The sequence below is a fragment of the Marmota marmota genome, unplaced genomic scaffold (genome assembly GCF_001458135.2).
Source record: "Marmota marmota marmota unplaced genomic scaffold, marMar, whole genome shotgun sequence".
In the NCBI taxonomy this organism is placed as follows: Eukaryota; Metazoa; Chordata; class Mammalia; order Rodentia; family Sciuridae; genus Marmota; species Marmota marmota.
Window position 1 is genome coordinate 10,893,450 of NW_026000174.1, and position 15,320 is coordinate 10,908,769.

The 15,320-nt window shown below is 33.9% G+C and overlaps 1 protein-coding gene across 1 annotated transcript in view; it reads left to right on the forward strand.

Annotated features, from left to right (window-relative positions):
• Rsf1 (remodeling and spacing factor 1) overlaps positions 1 to 15,320 on the forward strand; it is a 137,865-nt gene that overhangs the window by 90,728 nt on the left and 31,817 nt on the right. The window contains exons 7-10 of the mRNA XM_048787878.1: positions 4,814 to 6,573; positions 8,543 to 8,749; positions 13,504 to 13,608; positions 15,239 to 15,318. Coding sequence (XP_048643835.1) covers positions 4,814 to 6,573; positions 8,543 to 8,749; positions 13,504 to 13,608; positions 15,239 to 15,318 — 2,152 coding nt within the window. The remainder of the gene's footprint in view (positions 1 to 4,813; positions 6,574 to 8,542; positions 8,750 to 13,503; positions 13,609 to 15,238; positions 15,319 to 15,320) is intronic.

Sequence of the window (15,320 nt, forward strand, 5' to 3'; positions counted from 1 at the left end):
AGGATGTAGCTCAGCAGAGGATGTATGGTAGAGTGCTTGCCTAGTATCTGTAAAAGGCCCTGCGTTCAATCCTCAGTAACACAAAAACTAAATTAAAAATTTTAAAAACAAAATTTATTAGAAAGGTTGGGGGTGCCAGGCTAAGGAGTTCCTGCCTGTAGTCTCAGCAACTTGGGAGGCTGAGGCAAAAGATTTAGCATCTGTTAAATATGTTATGTCCTTGCCCAAATCTTACTTTGTAAATTGATCAGATATACTTCAAATAATTTAAAATTAAATATTGATTTACAATCTGCTCCCTGTTAATGTATTTTAAAAGTTATTACTGTTATTTGTCAACATGTGGGGTAGGATTTGTTGCCATTTCAATTTGTTCAGTCTAGTTAAGCAGGTGTCGTACAGTGAATAATCCATGATTCTGCTCCAGAGGAGTAATTCTTCAGACCAGTAGGACAGATAACATTTCTGAGTAAATAATTATAATGCGGGGTAATAAATGCTATTATAAAAATCTATATAAAGTAATGTGCAAACAGAGGAAAATTTGTTAATTCTTTATAGGGAAATAATCAGTTAATAGAACTATAAAACAGCGAGTTTCTAACTGTGCTTGAAGGCTGATAGATTTTGCCAGTAATATAATAATTATATAGTTGACATTGAGTGCTTGCCATGGCCACTTGCCTGAAGGACTTGGATGTTGTATTATCTGCAGTCGTTAAAAACCCTAGAAAATAGTTGATGATACTTAACCGTTTTATGTAACTTTTTAATCAATGGAGAAAGTGAGGAATGGTAAAAGCTGCAGAATAGATATAAATGGCTTTTTGTGAGTTAACAGAGGAAAACTGTTAGTCGCAGCTTTAGGAAATTCTGAACTAATTTTCCTCCTCCTCCTCCCCACCTTTCCCTCCTTCTCCTCCTTCCTCACCCCGCTCCCCGCTTCTTCTTTTAAATCCTGAATGTTCTGATGTGGCTAAAGTTAATGGTAAGAAAATGGTGCCAAATAATTAATAATGATTCCCAAGTACTATGCAAAAGTAGTCCATATACTTCATTAAAAAAGTTCAGCTATTCCACAGTTCAATGCATTATAATTTTTATTGTACATATGAGCACAGTTTTTCATATCTCTGTATATAAAGTATGTTCATGCCAATTTATGCCTTTATACATGTACTTCTTTTTTTGCATTACAATTATTAATACACATATATACCACAATTTTTCATATCTCTGCCATTTTTTATTTTGTGACAAGGTCTTTCTAAGTGCTGAGGCTAGCCTGGAACATGCTGTCCTCCTGTCTTAGCCTCCTGAGTCACTGGAATTTTAGGTGTGTGAGCTCAAGTGACCTTCTCAATTTTTAATGAATCAGTTCAGATAAACAAAGAATGTAAAACACTGTATACCCAACATTTTGATATAGTAGTTCTCAATGATTTGCCCAAATTTTCTTTTGTTTAAAAAATAGGTGGTACTTCTTTTCACTTTCCTTCTCATTCCTCCTTATTCCATTTTCAGGAGTAACTACAACCCTGTGACTCATTTCCTGTCATTTGTTTTTTGCACATATGTATATGGTCACTTTAATAAATAGCATTGGTTTGAGAGTTTCATAACTTTTCTTTTAAAAAAGGTATTTTACTGGCTGGGCGCTGTGGTTCACACCTGTAATCTCAGTGACTTGGTAAGCTCTGGCCAGAGATCTCAAGCCGGAGCCCAGCATCTGCAATTTAGCAAGACCCTGTCTCAAAATACAAAAAATAATTGACGATGTTGCTTTGCCCCTTCAATTCCCAGTACCCGCTCCACAAAATCCTGCTGTTCCTAGTCTTTTACAACTTGTTACTCATTTTGTTTTTAAGATTTATGTGTGTTAATCCATATACATTCTTTTTTTTTCATTTTATTCATCATAAAGTGGTTATTTGTCCTTTTCCCCATTTGAGCTGTATTAGAATTTTTCTTGTTTATTATTTCTACAGCAGTACTGCAGTAAATATTCATGTATATATTTCTGGGTAGTTGTATGTAATTGTACTCTCTAGAAATAGAATTTCTTAGTGATGGAGTATATTTCTTTAAGCTTAAAACAGATAATTCTAAATTGCTCTGTTAAGTGTTTGTGCTAATTTACATGTAAGTTTTTAAGATTTTAGTTTGGAACTACTCTATTGTTTTGAGTTTTCTCATGTCTAATTGCAAAATATGATCACTATAAAATAACTAAGACTTTATTATGGATTAGTTACCCCTTTATCACCCAAAAGATGACAAGTGTAAAATATAAGAAGTAGATACATAGATTTTTGTGAGCATGGGAAACAAGGATAGTAAGAAACAAAAGTGAAAGTTAAAATATCAGAAAGAAATGCATTTGACTTTAAAATTTTTTTCTTATAATGAAAAGTGATGAGTCTAGTCTGAATTGGGAGCTCCATGAAGTCAAGAACTTTACTTAGTCTGTTTCTGTTTTTTTTCTTGTGGCTTTGATTGCTCCTGGAGGTATGATGTTCAGAGTCTAGACACAAAGAAAATTAAATTAGGGCAACAGTGCAGTTCAGCTAAATCCTCTTATTCATGACATCTTCATTACTATATCATATGACCCATTGCTATAAGGTGCTTGATCAAGGAGGCTTCCTAAACAAAGTCAGAGTTGTGTTAGTACAAGAGATTAAATATTGAGTAGCAACTAGCGATGTCCTCTACTGTTAATTTACATGGAATATTCAGTGTTTGATTTCTCACCCTGCTATACTGGGTGAGAAATCTCATAACAGATAATAAATAAATATTTGTTGAGTAAATGAATGGACCAGCTTTGAAAAACCTACATTAGATACCAGTTCTCTTGAAGTTTATTGAGAAATGTTGCTGCTGCATTGTGATTTTTGAAGTGATTTTTTTCCTTTAGTTTTGTTGCCTCAAATTTCATGCCTCTTAAACTCATTTACAATTTCCTTTTGACTGCCCTTGGGGAAATGTTTATATAACTGAATGACCTTTTTGCCAGTTACTAGTGCTTTCAAAAGTTCATATTCTGTCAGGATCCTTCTGTTCTGTATACATATCCATGTAATGTAGGGGAGCTATAATAATAATTATCAAATTTTTCTCTTGAAAGGACTTAACCATATCCTAAATTTTCAATGATTTAACATTTTTGGAATTACAGAAATATAACACTTTTGAAGAATACTAGAGGAGGTTATTTAGTTCAGCTGCTTTATTAGTAGATTAAGTAACAAGGGCAGAAAGTTGTGTTAGTACAAAAGATGGGTTAGTACAAATATATACAAGTATAACATACCACTCTCTGAATTAGGTTTGATAAACCCAAGAGTTTTCAATCTAATTTTATCTCTCATTTCATTCTGCCATACTGTTACTCAAATTAAAATCAGTTGACTCCAAATAAAAACATGTAATCTTACCTTGAGTCAGGATCACAGTGAGGTTCTATCATGATGCCTGAACCACAGGTATATAGAAGAAATATTCAGTTGTGTTCAGTATTAACAATGTTTGGTTGAAATTAATTTAAAAGATAGTAATTTGGGTTTAATTAGTTATACATGATGGTAGAATGCATCTGTGCACTTTGTGATAATTTAATCTTGAGGTCCAAAGAGTCCTAAATGGTTTTTGAGTATTTTATTTGAAACATGATTAGACATTTTTTAAGAAGTTTGTAGTAAAAATATTCACTTTAGTTAAAAATAGAATTCTCATTTTTAAAAAATGCACTGTTTCATCTCCCCACTTTTTATCTACTCCACTTACATCCTTCTGAATTGTTACTCTTTGCTTATTGACAAAAATCTTCAAGTTTTTAAGTTTATATCTCAGTAAAACTTCGTTTAGAATTAAAGTTTTTCCATTCCAAGGATAAGGTGAAAGGATGGAACATGTACTAAAATTAGTAGTAATTTATTTGGAAAATACAGTGCAATCTCTGTGATTACCCATGAGATTTATGCTTTTTACTTGATTTTAGCTTTTGTTATGTTTAAATATGTACTATTAGGTACTTTGTTAAGGCTGAAAATACATAGTCAACAAGGTAAAAAGAGGCAATGGAAATATAAGCATTAATAGTTTCTTTGTAAAATATTAACTTAAATGATCAATAAAGCCATTTGGTAAAGTGAACTGTAGCATAACCACATCAAGGCATGTAATATAGTCATGAATAATGATTTTTTAAAAGGTCACATTAACATAAAAAAGGGCTAATGTTTCTGTAAAAAAAAATCGAAAGCAGAGTGACCCCAATTTTGTGAAAAATAATGACCAGAAGTAGCCTAAAATATTATTAGCAGTTCCCTTTGAGCATTATTTTATTTTTCTTTTTTCATTTTTCCTCTGCTCATGTTACTTCACTGAAATAAAGTCCTCAGTGACTTGCAAAGAAGAACATTGTCAGTTTATGAAACAAATATGGCCTTTTGGCAATGTTTTATGTAGCATTTTCTGCTTCATATTTTTGAGCCATCCCTTAAGCTTGACTAAATTATTTGAGCTGTATAAATATTTACATTCCATTGAGAACACTGGAACTAAAAGTAAAAAGCAGTAACCTGAGTCTGTCTAAATAGCAATTTTTTAATATCTGGAAGTTGTGCTTCACAATTTTGTCATTTTCTTAATTGTCAGATTTTTTTTTGGGGGGGGGTCAAATACCCAATCACAAAGAGATGCTACCCCTGCGAAGAGAGAAACAATAAATGGAAATATATTAAGTCTGTTATGTATTATAATCTTGAAAGCTCTGTTCACTGAAACTTTTTCTGATTTTTTTTTTTAGAGGAACAAAAGGAAAATGCAAAGACAAAAGGTGAAGCGCGACTAGTAGATTCAGTAAATTGTTCTACAGCCAGTGTTCTAGAAGAGACTACTATGAAAATTGAAAAAGAAGATCAAAAGGAACTTGTGAAACTGCCAGTAATAGTGAAGGTAGAAAAAACTTTGCCAGAAGTCGAGGAAAAAAAGATTGTCAAAGAAGAAAGTGATTCTTTCAAGGAAAATGTCAAACCCATTAAAATCGAAGTGAAGGAATGCAGAGCAGATCCCAAAGATGTCAAAGGTAGCATGGAGAAACTGGTGGTACAGGAACCCGAGAGGCTAGAGTTTAGTGGCAATATCAGATCTTCTCAAGAAATTACAGAGAAATCTACTGAAGAAACTGAGAAACTTAAAAATGACCAGCAAGCCAAGATTCCACTAAAAAAACGAGAAATTAAACTGAGTGATGATTTTGACAGTCCAGTCAAAGGACCTTTATGTAAATCAGTTACTCCAACAAAAGAGTTTTTAAAAGATGAAGTAAAACAAGAGGAAGAGACTTGTAAAAGGATCTCTACCATTACTACTTTGAGTCATGAAGGGAGACTAATGGTAAATGGAGAAGTTGGTGATGAAAAGGTAACTCCAACTTTGAAGACAGAACAAATAGAGACAAAGTTTTATGATACAAAGGAAGATGTCTACAATAGCTCTTCTAAGGATAGAAGTGTCATCATGGAGGGGAATGGAGCAGAATGCTTAAATTCTGTCATAACGAGTTTGAAAATAAGTGAGCTTGAGAAAGAAGTCCTTTTAGGGAAGGTTGTAGATAGTTCAGTCTCAGTCTTAGAGACCCAGAGTCAAAAAGGGCAGTTAGAGGAACCTGGTCCTCCAGAAATGGAAACTTCTCTTGAGTCAGATTCTGAGATAGTAAAGGATCTCTCTTTAAAAACTGCTTTATCTGTCACTGAATCCTGTACCATGAAATTTGAAGAGAAGTCCCCCAAAAGTAAGAAGGATAAGAGTCCACCAATCCTAGAATGTCTTGAAAAGTTAGAGAAGTCCAAAAAGACTTTTCTTGATAAAGACTCACAAAGATTGAGTCCCATACCAGAAGAAGTTCCAAAGAGTACTCTAGGATCAGAACCACCAAGTCCTCCTGACGCATCTGAAACTTTCCCACCAACTAAAATGACTGGGCATTGTGAAAAACCAGACTTAGAAAAAGAAGGGGTAGAGTGTCAGAGTACAAGTTCTTTTGAAGGTCAGTTCCTGGAAAAAGTAGACCCAGAAATTCTCAAAAGGGATTCTGAGTCCAAGAAAGTAGAAATGGATAATCTAGACAATGAGGATCCTTCTGAAACAAAGGGTTCTGTGCAAAAAAGCAAATTTAAATATAAGTTGGTTCCTGAAGAAGAAACAACTGCCTCAGAAAATACAGAGATAACCTCTGAAAGGCAGAAAGAAGGCATCAAATTAACAATTAGGATATCTAGTCGGAAGAAGAAGCCAGATTGTCCTGCCCAAATTCCAGAACCAGAAAGCAAGCAAGAGAAGACAGAAAAAGAAGAAGAGAAAACAAATGTGGGCCCTACTTTAAGGAGGTCTCCAAGAATATCTAGACCTACAGCAAAAGTGGCTGAGATCAGAGATCAGAAAGCTGATAAAAAAAGAGGGGAAGGAGAAGATGATGTGGAAGAAGAGTCAGCAGCCTTGCAAAAAACAGACAAAAAAGAAAATTTGAAAAAACTGGAGAAGGATACAAACTCTAAAGGAGGCAAGGTAAAACTTCTACTCTGAATTTTAAATTTTAATAAGGAATATTTAAATCTGAGTGTTTATAGCTTTTTTGCTTTAGGCTAAAGCATAGTCATTCTTATCTTTTAAACATTTTTTTTTCTATTACAGGCAGTATTAGAAATATATTCTTGTTGTAAATTATTCAAGTAATACACAATCTGTGGGGCTGGGGATGTGGCTCAAGCGGTAACGCGCTTGCCTGGCATGCGCGGGGCTCTGGGTTCGATCCTCAGCACCACATAAAAATAAAATAAAGATGTTGTGTCCACCGAAAACTGAAAAAAAAAATATATATATTAAAAAAAATTCTCTCTCTCTTTCTCTCTCTCTCTCCCTTCTCTCTCTCTCTCTTTAAAAAAATAACCTATAGGATTATAAAATGAAATTTCCCATAACCAGTTTTACAGATTGGGGTGCATACTGTTTCGATCTGTTTTTCATGCATTCATATATATGTTTATAAACATTTTACCTATCATTTACAAAATAAATCGGGTCCTGTGTGTTCATTTTTTGTGAGTGCTTTACTTAACAGTATATCTATTTTTCCATGTCAGGAGATCAGTCTACTTGTGTTTATTAATGGCCACATAGTATTTTCATATTGTGGATATACCTCAGTTCTTTTAACCACTCCCTTATTAATTGACATTAGGTTGTTTCCAATTTTTCACTATTACAGGCAATGCTGCATTGAAGATCCATTTGGACATGAGTGAGTATTTCTTTAGAATAGACTCCTAGAATTGGAATTGCTGGGTCAAGGGGCATGCCACATTGCCTCCAAAAAGGCCCTAGTAATATATCATTTCCTTACCAGTATCTGAGAGTGCCTGTTTCCACCATTTAAATCATTAGTCTTGGAAGCCAGAATTCTTTTTTCTGTAACCACCTCATTTTAAGTAAAATATACAAATCTTTGACTAGTGTTATCGTTTAAATAAATTAAAAACAAGAGTTGTTTTTAATTTATTTAAGGGATAAGGTTATTCTTCATTGCAGGTGAACCTTTGTTCCCTGAAATACTGAGTTTTTAGTTCTATACTTTGAAAAACGTTTTCTGATAAAAATTATTTAGTTCTTTGCTGGAGACCTGTAGTATGGGAATGAAATGAAATATGCATTAAAAGATATAAAATTGGGGCTGGGGTTGTAGCTCAGTGGTAGAGCACTAGCCTAGCATGTGCAAGGCCCTGGGTTCAATCCTCAGCACACATAAAAATAAATAAATAAAATAAAGGTATTGTGTCCAACTACAACTAAAAAAATAAATATTTAAAAAAGATTATAAAACTAGGCAATTAAAAATTGTTAACAATGTTGGAAACTTATTCTCTGAATAATATTCTTTTAAAATTTGTCAGCATTTTTTATACAAGTCTGACCCTCTTGAAATTTTTAGGTTCATCTTTAATATTATTAAAGCTTTACATTTTTGCATAATAATAAGTGAGTATATAGTCATCCTTCTGTTATTGATAGAACCTTTAAAATGTACATGGCCTTTGACCCAGAATCCTCTTCGAGGAATTTATCCTAACCATCACGATGTGTGTTAAAATTTATATTTCAACGGATACATTATTCATGAAAGTGAAAAAATGGGAAACAACTACCTAAATGTCTATAGGTGATATATACACCCAGGTGATGCAGCCATGTGATAACGTATTATATAGTCACTAATAGTAAAGAGAACATACAATGATTAGAAAAACTATATGACATAAAAACTATATGACATTATAATCCCATGTAAAACTCTCCCCAAACCAGAAAATAGTAGTGAACATATACACCAAAATTTAATAGTAGGTATATCCAGGTGATCAGACTATAATTTTTATTTTTTTCTTCATGTATTCCACATGGGACATGCAATCAGGAGGAGTTTAGTTTTTTTTTTTTTTCTTCTTATATCAAATTATGTCAATTTTTTATTTTGCCCAAGGTAAAACCCAAAGGCAAAGTTCGGTGGACTGGTTCTCGAACACGAGGCAGGTGGAAATATTCCAGTAATGATGAAAGTGATGGGTCTGACAGTGAAAAATCATCTGCAGCTTCAGAAGAGGAAGAAGAAAAGGAAAGTGAAGAAGCCATCATAGCAGACGATGACGAACCATGCAAAAAATGTGGCCTTCCTAATCATCCTGAACTAGTATGTACCTGATCTAAATGAACAATGTTCATAGTCATAGGTAGCTGTGGTTGCCTGGAACAGCCTGACTCATGTGGGTTTGATCATGAAATTTTTTCATTCTACAGAGTATGTATTCTAGAAAGTAACCTCTATTTCTGTTTCTCAACTAATAATGCCAGTTTGAGAAGGCTAAGGATAAAGGTTTTTTTTTTTATTGTAGCTAGTTTATATGTAGACATTTTCTCTACCTAATAAGTATACACCCTGTTCTCTTCTCACAAATCAATGAATTTATTCAACTAATTCTATTCAGTTCCTTTAAGTTTTTTTAAAAATATATTTCTGAAGTTCCATCAAGTAAGTTCAACCTATGAAGGCCTTATTGCCTTCCTCTAAAAGCATAAAAAGTAGTAACCCAATGGGCTTTAAAATTTTCAATATTGGAAGTTGCATATAGTCTAGATATGTTTAGAAAAACATTATCAAAACTATGTGGAGCTTTCTTACCCAAGAAGTAAACTCTTCAAGGGTGGCCTACATCAGGAGAACCACTTCTTAGTCAATATACATTATATGCAGTTCATAAGGAGTTTGTTGAAGAAACACTCTGATTATGCCCAATTGTATGCAGTTCTGCTCTTCTTTTAAGTAGATTTGACTTTAACAACTTTCAACTATTAAGTAGAGATAAACATAAAGAATGATCCTCTTATATGTGTTGAGCAGAAACATCTCAAGATTTTCTGATGTCAAAACATAAGAGATGGTTCTCTAGGTTCTTTTTTTCTAAAAAGCAGTGTGATATAATAAAAAAAGCAAGGGGCCAGAAAGATGTGGATATAGGTCCTGCTTCTGCCACTTATCAGTGTTTTCTTCTCTGTATCTTGATGTCTTTATTATAAAATGGGACTTCTACTGCATGTTTCTGAGGGGTGTTTTAAAAACTCAGGTAAAGCTGAGTGCTATGGCACATGCCTGTAATCCCAGTGACTTGGGAGACTCAAGGCAGGAGAATTGCAAGTTTAAGGGTAGCCTCAGCAAGTTAGCAAGGTCTAAGCAACTTAGTAAGACTCTGTTGCAAAATAAAAAGGGTGGGGGATGTGGGGCTGGGATTAGGGCTCAGCGGTAGAGCTTTTGCCTAGCATGTGTGAAGCACTGGGTTTGATCCCCGGCACCACATAAAAATAAACAAATAAAATAAAGGTATTGTGTCCACCTACAACTAATAAAAAATTTTTTTTAAAAAACAAAAAGGGTAGGGGATGTAGCTCAGTGGTAAAGCACTCCTGTGTTAAATCCCCAGTATGGGGGGAAAAATGGTGGGAAGAAGAAAAAAAACAAAAAAGGTTGCCTGGTAGAGTTCCAGATAGATATATACTAGGTTTAAGATCCACAGGGAGACCAGGCTGCTCCATCAAAGGATTAAGGATAGAGGAATACAGCTTTTACGGCATCCACATGGTAGGCAGAGTCCTGGGCTCTTGATGTCATCATTGTAGAGGTAGAGTTTTAGGTGTGCATCTTTGCTATTCTTCATCATGTTTCTTCACATGGCACATATCTCATTACCATCTTTGGTCTCCACCTAGGGGAGTGTATTCTATGATAACAAGATAAAGGCAACTGTAGGTTACTTAAGTGACTATTCTATGCATGCATTTGCCCCTTTTCTTGTTAGAAAGTCTCTCCTATTTTCACAGTGGGGCAGACAATGGGGCTAACTATCTCAGTGGCCTTACCTTAGTGATTTTGCTTTGTCTGGCTCTAGCTTCTTGGTGCTTCTACTGAGCACATTTTTTTAAAAGGCTGAGCTGACATCTCGGCCTTGCATCTCCTGGTTTGTTATCGTATTTCTATAAGCCTTGAAGATTGGTTCACTTTTTAACTTCTAATTTTCTGGTTCGGCTGTTAACTCCATTGAGACTAAGGGCTAGATTATCTGTCTTACTTCCCCTGAGAGGTTTTAATCCCTTAAATCCTAAGGATCCCTATTTCATGAGAATCTCTAATTGTCTCAGAGAGTTGCCCTCTTCTTGGAGCACACATAGGACTTATATTTATTTGGCTATTTTCATGACTATGTGGAAAATCCCATTGCTGTTTACTGTGCCAAGGAGAATGACTTTAGAAACTGAAGATCCCTAGTATGATGGATTTCTTATGTCATGGATTTCTCATGCTTAAGGGTAACCCTCAAATCAAAATAATAAGCAGTTAGAATACATTAAATGGTACAGATATGATGCTGAGCTAAAAATACAGTCCTCATTGCGCTTATAACATAGAAGAAATAAATTGTTAAGTAAATGTAGAACCCTGGAATTTTCTAGCTGCTTTAGTCAAAATAAATGCATCATTGTATGAGGCCTGGGAATCTTACATGGTTGTCTTTATTTAGAAGGATTTTCCCTTTATTAAGGAGTAGAGATAGAACTCAACTGATTTCTGAAATGGAGACTAAGTGTTTATTTGTAATTTTATTATTTGAAATTTAGATTATATTTTACCATAGAAACAATGTGATAATGGGGCTAGGTATATGGCTCGGTTGGTAGAGTGCTTTGCCTCATATGCACAAGGCCCTGGGTTCAATCCCCAGCACCACCAAAAACAAACAAACAAACAAACAAACAAACACAATGTGATAAATGGAATTGGGTGCCTGGGTTAGTCTACATATGCCTATGTAATCAATTAAATAAGGATGAGTATATATATGATTATATAACCGAGATATAATACCAAAATTACTGAAGACTGAATCTTGGTCATCAGCATCAATTGGTAATACATTGTATGGAGAGGGTGGAAGGTATTTTTCCACTTTCAACCTTCCTTCCCCCTGTAAAACTATGCATTATAGTTTCAGAAACTTACATTCATGCAAGGTTTGAGCATAGAATAGGTGACTATTCTATGCATGCGTTTGCCCCTTTTCATGTGAGAAAGTCTCCTATTTTCACAGTGGGGCAGACAATGGGGCCGACTATTATATTGGCACTATTACATTTTACTGTATACACATATATATATACATAGATATGTTTGTTTATTTGTTGCTCTGACCTCTAAAAGAGCTTTGCATTAGTGATGTCCAGTAATAAGGAGGACTCAGACTACCAGAACCCTGCTTTCCGAATTCCATTTTACAATAAAGGAACAGTCCAATGTGAAAGAGCTTCCATTATGTCCATTGCTGAACAATTATAACAACAAATTAAATGACGACAGCTTTGGATTATAACCTAAATAATAATAAGTATTCCTTAGTTCATATTGATATAAATAAATCATTGAATAAACAAATGAGTGTGGGTAAAGAGACATTTTTTCTTTACAGAACAATTCCACTAGTGGGCAAAAATTTAAGTGGAAAATAAGATATTTGCACAGCTTTATCATGTCTTCCTCCAGAATATTTATTAATTACTATAATGATTTTTAATTCATATCCACAGATTGTTTGATACTGGAAAATTTATTTCCCTCCCCTTGAGTATGAGCTCCATTTATCTTGAGTATAGTTTATGAAAAGTGAAAAATAGGGGCTGGGGCTTAGTGGCAAAGCACTTGTATAGCATTTGTGAGGCACTGGGTTGAATCCTCAGCACCATATAGAAATTAATAAAATAAAGGCACATCAACATCTAAAAAATATGTGTTAAAAAAGTGAAAAGTAATAGCTTTACAGTAGAGGAAACCAATAGACGCAACTAAAACTAAATGATCAATGTTAATATCACCAATAATAAATCATATTGTATTCATGGACTGTGTAAAAGGATATACCTCTGTGGCATTCTTGAAAACCCATAACCCCAGTCTGATCATTAGAAAATATTAAACAAACACAAATTCAGGGACAATCTACAAATTATTTGAATTAGTATCTTTCAAAACTGTCAAAGTCATGGAAAAGAAAGGCTGAGTAACTGTTGCACATCAGAGGAGAGTAAGGAGACAATGTAGAAACTTGGATTCAGAATCAGAAAAATCTGGTGAAATCTGGTATTGTAGTGGTGTTAATTTTTTAGTTTTGGTTGATATCCCATAGTTAGGTAAAACTTTAAACCATGATGAAGATATATGGGAAAACTAATATTTTGGTAACTCTTCCATAAATCCATAAAGTTATTTAAAAAGTTAAATATTCATGAGTGTACCATGTTAAGTTTAGAGAGTTGATCATCTATATTTAAAAAGCAAAAAAAAAAAAATCAGCTGTAAGACTAATTATTATTAGCCTTTGTATTTAAACATGATGGATCTAAATATTCCTGTCCTTTGCTTATTTGAATTTACATGGAAAAAGAAACCATGAGTTTGTTGTGTATATGTAATTGAGATGCATTTAAAATGGAAATCTTTCGTTCTATATGTTTTAACAGTAGTTTATGATACTTGAGCTTTAAAACTTTGTTATAAGGAATGTTATCATTGCCCTTATGCAATGATAAATCACTTTAAAATGATTGTAACTCTAGTTCAGAAAGGACTTGTTATTTTTCACTAAATTTTGTACTTTACCTTTTTTTTTTTTTTTTTAGTGTTTCGGGGGAGGTGTTGTTTTAAGTTTTTTAAAAAAGTGGCATCATCCCTAATTGTCAGATACCCAATTTTCAGACTCCTACTAATTATAAGATTTTTTCATGTATTAGATTTATGCAAATAAAGAGCACTTTGTAATAAGTACTAATAAATATTGAATTGTCATTATCTTAAGAGTCATTGAATTTAGTCAGTTAGGTTGACATTAATATGGTTTATTTCAGATTCTTCTATGTGATTCTTGTGACAGTGGATACCACACGGCCTGCCTCCGCCCTCCTTTGATGATCATCCCTGATGGAGAATGGTTCTGCCCCCCTTGCCAACATGTATGACCCAGCCCATCTCCATATCTCCAGCCCTTGGCTTTATGTTTCAAATTAATGATATTTTTTAACTGCCACTGAACATCTTCCATTTTCAGAGACATTTATACTTGTTGTTTACTTCTTATTTAGATGCCTACCTTTTTTTTTTTTTTCAAATATTTATTTAGTTGTAGATGAACACACAGTATCTTTATTTATTTTTTGTGGTGTTGAGGATCAAACCCAGTGCCTCACACATGTGAGGCAAGCACTTTACCACTGAGCTACAGCCCCAGTCCCAAGATGCCTACCTTTTATTAATATCTCTTAGGTCTTCCTTTTACTCTTTTCCAATGCCATTCTCAGAAGCCCACCAATTTTTTTATAAATTTATCATTTATTTTTTCTTACATTTGTTACAATCACAGAGAATACCAAATTTAGATTTAGGGAGGAAATAAGTTTCTTTCTATAGTTTATTCCTTATCTTTCATCCTTGTTTTCCACTCCTGCCTACCTTGTTTTTGTCAATAGTTTTATAGATTAAATTATCAGAATTGGGAAAAACAGATTTTCTTTTTCTTTGATTTAGGTGATTTTTTTTTTTTTTTTTTAACGGAAGAGCAGGATATTTCTGTGCCACTGTACCAATTGGGTATTTTGCCTTATAAACCCAGTCTCTTGCTTTTGAAATGATGGACTTTATGCATTTCTCAGTGAAGTGGACTTCTTTGGCTTAGTGTAGCTTTATCATTTACATTTTCCATGATCTGTTTTGACTTAGCAACCATGTAACATTGTTTCACGTTTTTCCCAATTCTTTTTTAAAAAATTGTTATTGGCACTGTTATATTTTACTGTATATATAATCTCCCTAAAAATGTCTTATGATCTTTTTCTTTTAATTATAATCATTGTTTTACATAGTTTTGAACCAAATGATATTTTAAATATTGGCTACTTTTACCAGGGTAGGCATAGAATGTATTTTCTTGGCAAAGCTAGGTGTTTTTGTATTGTGAGCTTCACATCAAAATACTACGCTTATCTTAATTTCAGTGGATGCTGAAGCACCTATTTAATAAACACAAGGAAAGCTTCAGTATTCCTTAACTATATGGCCTTTAATCAGTTCTTATTACACAATACCCATGAGTTTAACATGATATGGCAAATGATTGTGGAAAGATGTTAAAAGTGGCAATTATTGGGCTAGGGATGTAATTCAGTGATAGAGCTCTTACTTGGCATGTGTGAGGCCCTGGGTTTAATCCTCAGTACTGGGAGAAAAGGAATGTGAAAAATGACAGAGTCAGTTGAGGTGGCTCATGCCTGTAATCCCAGCTGTTTAGGAGGTTGGGGCAGGAGTTCATAAATTTGAGTCCAGCCTGGGCAAGTTAGTTATTTTTTTATTTTTTATTTTTATGAGGTGTTGAGAATTGAACCCAGTGCTTTTTCACACATACTAGGCAAGCTCTTTACCACTGAGCCACAACCTCAGCCCAGAAGTTTGCTGTTTTTAAAAAATAAATTGTTTTTTGTTTTCTTTAAGAGGATGGGGTTGTAGCTCAGTGGTAAAGTACTTGCCTAGCATTCATAAGGCCCTGCATTCAATCCCAAGAAGAAAAATATGTATATTTTGCTCTTTCAGAAGCTGTTATGTGAAAAATTAGAGGAACAGTTGCAAGATTTGGATGTTGCCTTAAAGAAGAAGGAGCGTGCTGAACGAAGGT